The following is an 11,122-nucleotide window of genomic DNA, read 5'->3' on the forward strand; positions in this document are numbered from 1 at the left end:
AGAAAAAGAGAGCAATCAGGCTCTTTAATTATCCGATGATAATAGGTCTTTCATTTATTATTGAAAAAGAAAGACAAGATTCAATATCATGTACCAGCCAATCCGATAATCCTTAAAAGGATCAACGACCAATGTCAACGATTATGCGAACGATCAAACGATTCTTCATTATTTTGCTCATATAACTTATTCTTTCTCTTTTCCTCTAATCTTGTTGCTTTTCCCTGTCTCTTTTGACTTTAATTATTTAAGGCAGTGTTCCGCAAATTTAATGCCGATCGTTTGTACGCTCGATCATTTAAAAGAAATGTTTTCTCTTTGCTGTTGTCCCAAAGTCCATTCCGAATGGACTTTGAATTTACATAAATATATTTTTATGTATAAGCTCGACAACAAGATCTTTTAAAAGTAATCATCAATAACTTGACGAAACTTCGATGATTTCTTTTTTTAATACTCTTTGGTATCTACCTAATATTTTACTTGCAATACACATCGACTCCTTTAGCATTTTAATATTAATACAGTTCCCTGGATAGTATATAATTGATAAAAGATATTTCGTATATTGCACCATATGTCTCATTATTGTGAATCATGTTGATGATATTTATTTAGTCATCCTTATTTTCGAATCGCCATTTTCGAGGGCTTTTATATTTTTGGTTCCTTCCTACATAGGAAGCGTCGAGGACTTCAAGTACTCTTTCTGGCATTAGATCTGTAGTGTCTCAAAATTAGCGCAATTAATTTTTTATCCATGCAGCTTCTATTATGCTAAATCAAGACGCATCACGCAACGGGATATTTCGTGCGGCTAAAATATTAGAATTTTTTAAAAGTTGCACAGAAAATAAACAATCTTAGCCGATAACTGGCCAGAATTACTTAGGAACATATTGTCCTTGTCGTCATCGTCTTAGGTCTACTTTTAGAGCTAGATTCTTAATCCTAGATCTTCTATTTAAATTTGATTTTTAATCCTAGATCTAACATTAAGTAAGATCTATACGTTACGCGAAAATCTCTTGATGATACAATTATTTGTATGCAAATATACATGTCCGCCTTGCGATACATATACCGTCGCGCCGATTCGCAGCCACGATGCAAAATTAATGGCTGGGTGGTATAAGATTATAGCCACGGGCAACACGATCAGAGATCCTATTGTAAGGAACTGCAGAATCATGATCGTTTGGTCCCTCCCGAAGGCGAGAGGCTTACAGATTCAAAGAACATAGAAGATCCAATAGACGGCGTTAAAGAGCATAAAACTCACGGGGAAGATAATCCTTGAATATTTGTCTATGATATTAACGTCCTTGATCTTTGGCATCGAAGCTCTCAGGACGGATGCTCCACGACGTAGAGCATGTAAAACCTGTACGAATATCAATAATGATTAGTATACAGTTAAATTATTCGAATTCTTTTATCAATCCCGTTGTTGATTACCTTCGGTTTTTGCTGCTTCATTCCTCTGTAACGCAGACCGCTATTTCTACCATGTGTATTGTACCCAGCCGCTCTGGAGATTCGAAAACTTGGTGGAAATTTGACGGGGTCATGTTCCCTTCCTACTCCTGGTATCGTAGTGGCATTCACCAGCCCCGACCTATTCCTGATACTTGGCAGCGGTGACATTCTCAGATCTTGTAATTCTATAATATCTGCGTCCGTCGGACCGCCGGCGAATGGCGAGACGGTTGCTTTGCTTCCTGATAAGATTTCGTATTTGCAAAAAAAAAATGCCAGACGATTAATAAATAAGGTAAATCAACAAAACAATTAAAGTAAAATAATCTCACCCGTTTTGAGAGACAAAGTCCGCTTCTCTTCGGTCGTCTCCTTTTTCTTGCTCTTCTTCTTGGCCCTGGCACCCCAGTACGTATAATTCACTGCGGCATACTCGAGAAGAGCAGCGAACACAAATACGAAACACATCACCAAATAAATATCTATGGCCTTGACATAGCTGATCCGTGGCAGCGAACTCCTGACACCGGTCGATATCGTCGTCATCGTTAGTACAGTCGTAATACCTAATAATAAAAAAGAAAGGCAAAAAAGTATGATATCTCAATATAAAACTTTCTCAATGTTATTGATATGTTATTTGATGTTTTTATATAATAATTATATACCCAAAGCAACTCTCGCGCTGGTAGCTTCGTGATTGATCCAAAAGCTGACCCAGCTCAGCATAACGATTAGGATACTAGGCAGATAAGTCTGGAAGACAAAGTATCCTATATTCCTCTGAAGCTTGAAGCTTAGCGAGAGCCTCTGGTAGATACCAGTAGCTAGTGTCTCCTTTCGATCATTGGTCTCGTAACCGATAATCGTAAATTGAGGTAGTTCAGCTTCCTCGACACCACGAACAGGAGTCTCCTTCCAGTACATGACAACGTCCAGCACCGTATATCCATCTGGAAATAAGATAGTACATATGTGCCAATGACGTGCAATCATTCCAACTACTTATTAGATAATGGCGAATACACACAGCTCTCTATCTCGACTGTACAGTTCTGTGAATCCAAAGGATAATAATGTAGATCCATCATACAGGCCAGAGTCGTGGTGAACCTCATCCCGTAGGTGACCGAGCCATCCCCAGACAGTCTAACCAGTTTGTTGCGTTCAGTGACGTCGTGTAGGAAGCTGTAACAATTAAATTTAACATCAGTCATGGTAAACGGTGGAAAAATTTTACTATAAAACTGTAAGAGAGAGCATACGTAGTGCAAGAGTCCAAAGAAACGAGGTCAGAGTGCCGAGGACTCTCGCTTAAAGAGAACTATTTTGCATGAGCCGCTTTTAACCCACATACATACACTGATAAGCTGTCAGTGCGATGTTATGGATCGATTTCCTTTGATGAGGACATCCAAGAATTTGACTAACCTGTTCTTGTCGTTGGCGAAGAAGGTGTCCGGCACCCAGATCTTCTCTGCAAAATCACCACTCAGCGTCAGTACCTCTTCCTCGTGAGAGAAAGCCAGCCTCTCGTCCTTCCAGTATTGATTAAGGTACATGGTTATTGTATAGTCCTGCAATGCATTGATCCATCAGGCATATATCATGGGACTCGTCCGGGCGGAACATTAGGGATGTTGAAAGATCATCCTCAAAAAGGCATCGTGGATTTATTTTATTTTTTTTCCTTCCCTACGGGCCAACATGATATCACTATCTTAAATAGGAAATTCAGAAGCGAGGGATGTTACAATATGGAAGGTGGAATTGAAATTGTGTAATATATGAATACGACCGGATGTGAAATTCTTTCCTTCTATTGATCCAATACGGAAATATGGACAAGTATTAAGAAACTCTTTTCTTACTCTACTCACCATGTTCACCTCGGAGATGGCGTCGAAACTTGCGATGGTCAGATCCATACCGACTAGAAGTGGTTCGCCTGGAAATAGATAACCCAGTTAATCGTGCTGAAGAAAGTGAATGCTGGAAGTAGGATGGACCAACTGAAAAAGTGAAAAACTAAAAAAATTCGTATTAAAGTTGGATGGATTTTCAGGACGTAACGGAGAACGCGTTATTTCCAGTCATCGAGCCGTTCAATTAAAAAACGCTAATAATCGCGTCGACTCGAGTGGCGTGGAAAATTTCATTCTCGGGATACCACTCCTCCATTTGTAAAACCGAAGCATCCATCGATGAAATGAGCAGAACGGAGGATATAGGAGAAAAGAGAAAAAAAATGGACACGGATGATACAGGTTGCCAGCTTTTTGGAGGGTGGTGAATGGGTGGTGGATTATCGGATGGATTACTGCTGTATCATATAGTATTATACAGCTGAAGTGTAACAAATTATCATTTTAATTGCGATAACGAATCGATTATATTATACAACTGCAAAATCTGATCGGTACAGTTGAATTGGATGACTAAGTACGTCGTGATTGGTGAGAACGTACAATTTGTAATTCTACCTGCAATTTATCTGGGATACTGTGGAACAATAAGATGAGAACAGAAACTATATACAATGCCGTAAATTTTACGGAGACAGAAAATAGCGCAACACGAAAATTGGGGTGGAATTGAGATACAAGATGTAGCGAGCCATGTAAACTGATACCAATTTAAAGGAAATCATCTTGTTAAAAGTAACGACCACTTGATATCTTTATTACTCCGGGACAAAGAAGTATCCTTGAGACACGAAGTAATGTCTTCAACGATTTTAAATACATGTTCCTTGACGATGCTTCTCCTTGTATAAACTCCAACTATATATATTTTGGAGTACAACGGCAATAAACTCACCTCCGAAATTTGGCCTTAAGCGAATGTCGTATCCTTCAAGAATTCTTGAAATTGTCTGTGTCACGTTCTCCAATCTGTCTGACATTCCAGTATTGCCCTGGACGACAGCCCTGTGAAATGTAAATAACAATAATTTTTCACTATGAGGTTATGTTAATTTTTGAAAATAATTAATAACTTTTTTACAGTTTAGTCAAAACTCGTGTACACAGTATATTCATTTTGAAAACAATATATGTATAATCTTGTATCAATGAGAATAAATGACTATCATATAGTAAATAAATAGTCTTTACAGTAAACCTGTCAAAATCCTATCAAATATGAAAGAATACTTATAGTTTAATCAACAACTACTTTTAATGGATACTCAACTAAATTTCTAAAGGATGGAATGCAACGATCTAACACCGTCGGGACTTGATCTTGCGTGGTCCCTGGGAATAATTACATTAACTATCGCAATCTGTCTCCTGGTGAATAATCTATTACGATAATACTATCAGGATATAAGAAGAATGTCACTGGTTCCTTGTTTTTACCCTATCAATACTATTCTATGGTATTACATAGTGGTTAGTATCATAGCAGGTACCATAGTCTGCGGAATGCTCATCTGGATTACAAATCATAGCAGATAGATCGGTAAGAAAAGTATGTGAAACGTAGAAAAGAAATAAGTAGTTCAAATAAAAAGAAAGGATCTCTTACCAGGCGATCCGTTGACCCAGTAAGAGGATAAAACACATAGCCAGGACTTCTCGTGACGACATCCTGAGAATCCCCGGGTGACTGGCACTTCTCGTCAGCACATGAAAAAGAAACTCACTGGATGGACAATCCTCTTCAGGCAGGAAGGACCCTGTATCCCCGAGGGATACCGAAAGTAGATTGTGGTAAAAAGTGTCATTGTTCTCTTAAGATTCCTGACTTCTTAAGCTGAGTACGACGCGCATTAAAAATCTTCATGACTGTATTGCTTCTTAATTTTTTTTTAATTTTCCTTTTCTCTATCCCACTTCACTCTTTCTAACAGCACTTAAAATCCTTGCACCACCTGGTGAAATGTGCGTTGCTATTACAACAATTCTGACACGCAGTCGCACGTGTCAACTTTCTATTCCAAAGATGTTTACCGTGATTTCTTATATTAAGAATCTATAGTGATCCAGCTGTATGATATGCCTCAATGATCGATCTTGATCCTTGTGATATAAATCCTTACTAGTGGTCATTTTTGATGACATTATAGAAATCCTCCAAACAACACTAGGCCACTAGGACACTTGACACTGTGTTGTGTACAATATCCTTTAAGGATATTCTGTATGCTATCTGTAATGAAGATAATGATACACAGATTAGAGATCAGCACAGGGTTGCTCAAGATATTCCTATTTCTCGTATGGACCGATGATGGAAATATTTGAGGATGAAACAAGCGTCGCTCGAGCGAACAGCATCCCCTTCGCGAATCAAGAGCAATCCTCTCGTAGGGGTTGCTCTATCTGCGCATGTCGTCAACCCTGAATGTTCTCCGATGCGAGACTCCATCTGGATGAGATCCTTTGAAATGTCTCACAAAATATTCATCCCCTATGATTATGAATAAAGCTTGAGTATTACTAGCCCAGTTTATGTGTAGTATATCAATAACAATTTCATAGCGCATTGCATACCGTTTCTAAATATTTACTTCAATAGTTATATGTTCTTTTGCGAATTTATAATTCTTCCCCTGCAACGCAATTCAACGGGGTAGATACTTAAGGCACAAACAACTCCCATCGTTAAGCCCTAATCTTGCTTTTTGAAAAGGCGCTAGTCTAGATAGATGCATACCTCGTCAGGCCTATTCTTCCCGCTAAACCACAAAGTTTCAATCCCTTTCTATATACTGAGGGAGGATTGCCGCCGAATACGCAGGATGCAGTCGGGGGTGATTCCACGAGTTTGCGCGTCCAATGGGGCTGAATTTTACCAGGGGATCAAGAGAGCCACGCGGTCTGTCCGATGTTCCACGCGAGACGTGCCGCTAAACTGTAGAAGAGAACTACCCTCTGTTACTATTGAAACTTATAGAATTGGGGTGTCTTTACAAGCAATCACTTTCAATAAAGTAACGTTAAATTCTCTTTGGTGGAATCAAGAGAGAAGATGAAATCAATCTGGCGCTTAACGTGAGTTCGAAATAACTTTATAAGAGTTTAAGTAACAGTCAACAAATTTTGAGAATAATTCCTTAACTTTCAAAAAATATTGTGAAAAAGTTTTGATTGAAATTTGTATTTTTTTTTTCTTTTCACCGATAATTACGAACTGCAAAATAAATCCGTGACCCGTAAAACTTCCATCATCTGCCGTACTACTGACTATTCACCGTATCTCACACTGTTTTCAGTTCTATTTCTATTTTTATTTATCCAACGCGGTGCAGGATATTTGTGTGTACTGATTAAACATTCACTCGTTCCACTAATTGCAAAGCTGCAAACGAACAAAAACTACTCTGAGCCTTTGTCGAAGTTCCACATTAACATAGAATTATTTGCACCATATTGATTGCCCATTCCGCATTGCAAAAGTTCGTTAAGAATGTTGTATTATCTTCTCTAATTTGCCTAAAAAAAGAAATAAACAAAATGATAGAATTACACAAAAATTGTATAAAACTGGAAGAAGTAGAATTTGAAAATTACCAAGGAACCTTGTTAACCCGTTGACTGTGGAGCTCTTGAGATTTAAAAGCATGCCGGACAGATATACGCGCCCATAGCAATAAAAGAGTTGATTCACCTTTAAATCTAAAAGGGTATATAAAGGCCTAAAAAATGTATAGGAAATAAAAAAGAAGAAATAAAAACCAACAAAAATGTATAAAGATCCCTTACGACGTTTGATCCTTCTCCCAGCTATGGGCTTCCTTAAAGGGTGAGAAATCGTACTCCAAGTGTAAGATACGTGACTGTCCTCGAACACGTTCTGGACGTAATGCTTGGGATCCACAAATGGAAAGTGAGGAACCATGTAGACTTTTTCTTTTCGTTAACGCACCAATCTACGACTAACATCCGAGACATTCAAGTCCACCCAGACGTCCTATTAGGATTTAAAATACACCAGGGAAATGATTAAGGTAAAGATATAGAGAAAAAGAGATCTGATAGAGTTAAATCGACCGAATGAGATCTACAGTGCAAAATAGAGTATTATGATATAATAATATACTAAAAGTGTAAATCAATAATGATAAAATGTAACGAGGTTCACTTGAAGTCATGACGCGGGCCCTTTTCGCGGTGTGCGCTGCTGCCTCAGCGGATCACGAGGACTCTCTTTCCCGACTCACCCTCATGCATTCACCACTTATAACCATCTGCCCCTCCCCCCCGACGGTTACAATCCCAGAAGACAAACCCTTGCATTTCTACTCACTTGCCAATGGTCTAACTAAAACTCCCTTATACCAGAATGGCTTTCATTTTCATATGTATTAACTTCCACAGGAAGTTATCCACTGGATAAATATTTCTGTCAGGTAACATTATCATTCATAATGATAGGTATTTATACCAGCCAACTTTCTATTTCTTATTTATCAGAGTATAATCTTAGTAATGATAATTTCTGATCCAGACTGCCTTTTAAAAATATATATACAAGTACAATTATACTAGATAGAAAAATGATATTATTCTCTTGTTATCCTCTTACTTGAGTGAGCATTATGTAGGGATGATGTAGGGTAGTTCGCAAGCATCCTATGTATGCCAAGGGACAGCAGAGAATGTGGGTGACGACGGTGGTGAAACACAGAGCCTGCTGGCGATGCAACGTGCTTTGCATAGCTTTAGGATTTTCTTTAACGCAGGTTCTTCGTATTCGGTTTGACTTCCACCTCCATCCTGGCTAGGCGATACGAGCACAACCCTGAAAAGAGACCAACAAGGATAATATCATCGACCAGGACAACTGGTATTCCAGTCAGAAATAGAAGAGCTACCGTGAATGATGTCGTCTCCAAGAACATCACAATGGTTCTGGAGAATTTACTGATGAACTATGAAAACAGTCAGCTTCCTACTCACGTCAAGGGTATGACACTAAGGGGGTAGTTTTTTTTCTATAGAGAATAATCCCCACCTAATCCTGACATTTCTGGCTCGCTGATGCGTTAGTGATATTGTCCAGCTCACTGCAGGATGATATGAATTAAAATGGCATTCCAACGAATAAAAGCTTAATGGTTTTTCAATGAAAGTCGGGGATGATAGAGGGATTTTCCATTGGAACCGAGGGCTGAAAGTAGTTAGCTGGGGATTAAGGGGATTGATGGTTACAAAATTGTTATGATTTTTTTTTTTGTATAATCTCACACAGGGATTACGTAATTCTCAATTTTTCTATAAAACACTTAGGTACACCCACGGTGGTTAAAACTAATATTTTAATCAGGAGTATGGGTCCTATTTCTGAATTGGACATGGTGAGTTCTATGCCCTTTGTATTATTTAGTTTATCTTTGAGAATTATAAAAGACAATGGTTTTAGGACTATTCTATGGACTGTTACTTTCGACAATATTGGCGGGACTCCCGTCTCAGTTTTTTGGGCCCTATTAAGTCCCTCAGCTTGAGCATTAAAATGTTGGAGAGAATTTGGAGACCTGATACATACTTTTACAATGGTAAGCACAGCTATGTGCATACCATAACCGTGCCAAACAAATTACTGCGAATATCACAGGATGGCGATATTCTTTACTCCATGAGGTGCGTTCATCAGTCTCATTAATAGCATCACCAGTCTCTCACCTATCCGATTAATTTTTTATTAATTAATAAACCCATCGACAATCCATTTTAATCTGATCTTCAAGAAGTACATGTTACAAAGCAGACTCACCATAAAGGCCAAGTGTCCTATGGAGCTCAGAAACTTCCCCATGGATCGTCAATCCTGTCCGCTTATCTTAGGAAGCTGTGAGTAACTAAATGTTCAGTCCCAGATAACTCTATATATATATAAAAAAAAAACAATATTTATTTATACGACCGAATGTCTTATTTTTATTAATACTTCTCAGACGCTTATACATCCGGTCAACTGATATACGAATGGCAGGAAGGCTCCTCGGTGAATTTTGTATCAGGAATGGCGCTATCGCAATTTGACCTCATGGGTTCACCATACAGAAACTTAACATTTGCTAGACGGGAAGGAGAATTTTCTGTTCTTCAAGTATCGTTCAATCTCCAGAGACACACGGGCTACTTTCTGATACAAGTAAAACAATATTATAAGACTATACAAACACTTATAGTATATATAGACTCTGGTAAGAATCTTTATCTTTATGTTCAGGTATACGTGCCGTGTGTTCTGATAGTTGTACTCAGCTGGGTGTCCTTTTGGATTCATCGTGAAGCCACTAGCGACAGAGTTGGTCTTGGCAAGTAGCAGCAATATCATTCTACGTATAAAAAGCACGACAGGAAATGAATAATAATTTTAATGACTCTTTGTCCTAAATATACTCTCCAAAGGTATAACCACGGTACTGACGCTATCGACTATAAGTCTGGATTCAAGAACTGACCTACCTAAGGTCAGATATGCAACAGCTTTAGATTGGTTTCTTTTAATGAGCTTCGGATACTGCATAGCGACCCTTTTGGAATTTGCTGGCGTGCATTATTTCACTAAGGTATTCTATAAAAGTCCATTGTGAAATATTATTAACCGGACTGTGGAACGGCAAGTATTTTATCATTACCGATAGGTTGGGAGTGGCGAGATTCCTATTGACGACGAAGAATGGGAAGACGTGGAGGAAATAGCCGAGGATGAATATGGGCAGGTTTTTGAATCATCCTTTGATGCCAGAAGTCCTCAAAGTGACTATCTTACATCCGGTACTACTTCCAGAAGGAGGAACTCAATCATTTGCCAGATTTTCAGTGTGCGTACATATGAAAAAAAAGGAGAAACATTAATTTCTTAATTGAAAAATTTCTTTTCCACACAGCAAGATCCTGGGCTGTACAGTTTAGGCTCTCGTCGCTCAACTTCCACGACGACAAGTAAACCTGGTACCGTTGAAAGACAAACTCAAACTGAATTACGTTTACCCAAGTGGCGACAATTTCTGTACTGCTTAGTCGGTGACGACGCCTTTCGGTATGACTATGCATATTAGAGATGATAATGTATATAAATAGACGCTTAAACATCAAGGAAAATAATTATATGCACTATCGAATATGAACGTTACTTGTCAGTTGTTTAAATTATGTCCTAACAGGAGACGCAGACAAAGAGAAGCTGCTGGCGGTTATAGAAAGCATGGAGAACGTATTGAGAGACACGTGAACAGTGTTTCTTATATAGATCGAGTAGCACGTATCGTATTTCCAGCATCTTTTGGATTTTTAAACGTTTGCTACTGGGTGATATACGTTACGTATCAGGAGGAATTCAAATGGCAGGATCCACCGATAGCATCGATCTCTCATTAAACATGTGTATTAAAGACATATTCAATGAACAGAATAAACAGAGAAAATGTCAGTAAGAAGTATACTTGAATTTCAAATACCTATTTCCTGCCCATACAGCATATCCGCTTAGTATTTAAAATAATAGTTAGATCCTCTTACTTTCCTATGTACTTGGTTCGCGTTTCTGTATTTTAAGACGACTGACTCAGATTGACTGATCTCTTAGAGAGGGAAGTATCAAAATGATCTAAAGTTGATAATCATACTCAGGATGATCCTTTGCCGAGTGGGAAACTTATTAGACTGGGCGCTGTCATCGTCAT

The 11,122-nt window shown here is 38.4% G+C and overlaps 2 protein-coding genes and 2 long non-coding RNA genes across 7 annotated transcripts; 2 read left to right on the top strand and 2 right to left on the bottom strand.

Moving 5' to 3' along the window:
• Positions 1 to 28: 28 nt before the first annotated feature.
• Positions 29 to 5,141, bottom strand: LOC107272752 (gamma-aminobutyric acid receptor subunit beta-like). The gene is made up of 9 exons (XM_025090056.1): positions 5,011 to 5,141; positions 4,300 to 4,409; positions 3,360 to 3,427; positions 2,911 to 3,056; positions 2,510 to 2,667; positions 2,148 to 2,432; positions 1,812 to 2,045; positions 1,459 to 1,721; positions 29 to 1,384 (listed from the first exon to the last, which is right to left on the bottom strand). Exons 1-9 carry the CDS (start codon positions 5,070 to 5,072, stop codon positions 1,232 to 1,234), a joined length of 1,479 nt encoding a protein of 492 aa, XP_024945824.1. The 5' UTR covers positions 5,073 to 5,141; the 3' UTR covers positions 29 to 1,231.
• On the top strand, positions 4,587 to 5,932 carry LOC112495106. Of its 2 annotated transcripts, none has more exons than XR_003061334.1 (3): positions 4,587 to 4,944; positions 5,014 to 5,195; positions 5,552 to 5,932. It is a non-coding gene; the product is annotated as an uncharacterized LOC112495106 (long non-coding RNA). The 2 variants fall into 2 exon arrangements; XR_003061333.1 differs by having other exon boundaries at positions 5,660 to 5,932.
• A 209-nt stretch (positions 5,933 to 6,141) lies between these two features.
• Positions 6,142 to 10,902, top strand: LOC107272750 (gamma-aminobutyric acid receptor alpha-like). Of its 3 annotated transcripts, XM_025090059.1 has the most exons (8): positions 6,142 to 6,479; positions 8,171 to 8,394; positions 8,718 to 8,785; positions 8,851 to 9,071; positions 9,199 to 9,281; positions 9,386 to 9,751; positions 9,846 to 10,006; positions 10,082 to 10,520. In XM_025090059.1, the coding sequence occupies exons 1-8, from the start codon at positions 6,457 to 6,459 to the stop codon at positions 10,301 to 10,303; spliced, it is 1,368 nt and encodes a 455-aa protein (XP_024945827.1). In that variant the 5' UTR covers positions 6,142 to 6,456; the 3' UTR covers positions 10,304 to 10,520. The 3 variants fall into 3 exon arrangements, with proteins under 3 accessions (XP_024945827.1, XP_024945825.1, XP_024945828.1); XM_025090057.1 differs by lacking the exons at positions 6,142 to 6,479; positions 8,171 to 8,394; positions 8,718 to 8,785 and adding an exon at positions 10,604 to 10,902 and having other exon boundaries at positions 8,826 to 9,071; positions 10,082 to 10,261; positions 10,328 to 10,479; XM_025090060.1 differs by lacking the exons at positions 6,142 to 6,479; positions 8,171 to 8,394; positions 8,718 to 8,785 and adding an exon at positions 10,604 to 10,902 and having other exon boundaries at positions 8,949 to 9,071; positions 9,179 to 9,281; positions 10,082 to 10,261; positions 10,328 to 10,479.
• On the bottom strand, positions 9,659 to 11,019 carry LOC107272764. The gene is made up of 4 exons (XR_001539041.2): positions 10,898 to 11,019; positions 10,076 to 10,217; positions 9,903 to 10,011; positions 9,659 to 9,772 (listed from the first exon to the last, which is right to left on the bottom strand). It is a non-coding gene; the product is annotated as an uncharacterized LOC107272764 (long non-coding RNA).
• Between the last annotated feature and the right edge of the window lie 103 nt (positions 11,020 to 11,122).

Source organism: Cephus cinctus, unplaced genomic scaffold, assembly GCF_000341935.2.
Source record: "Cephus cinctus unplaced genomic scaffold, Ccin1 Ccin1_scaffold1249, whole genome shotgun sequence".
NCBI lineage: Eukaryota > Metazoa > Arthropoda > Insecta > Hymenoptera > Cephidae > Cephus > Cephus cinctus.

Coding starts and splice junctions, on each gene's coding strand:
- LOC107272752 (XM_025090056.1), bottom strand. CDS start 5,072: ATGTCGTCACGAGAAGTCCTGGCTATGTGTTTTATCCTCTTACTGGGT. Junction 3,428..4,299: donor CTTAAGGCCAAATTTCGGAG/GTGAGTTTATTG, acceptor ATCTATTTCCAG/GCGAACCACTTCTAGTCGGT. Junction 2,046..2,147: donor CAGCGCGAGAGTTGCTTTGG/GTATATAATTAT, acceptor TTTTATTATTAG/GTATTACGACTGTACTAACG.
- LOC107272750 (XM_025090059.1), top strand. CDS start 6,457: ATGAAATCAATCTGGCGCTTAAC. Junction 8,786..8,850: donor CTATTTCTGAATTGGACATG/GTGAGTTCTATG, acceptor CAATGGTTTTAG/GACTATTCTATGGACTGTTA. Junction 9,282..9,385: donor TCCGCTTATCTTAGGAAGCT/GTGAGTAACTAA, acceptor AATACTTCTCAG/ACGCTTATACATCCGGTCAA.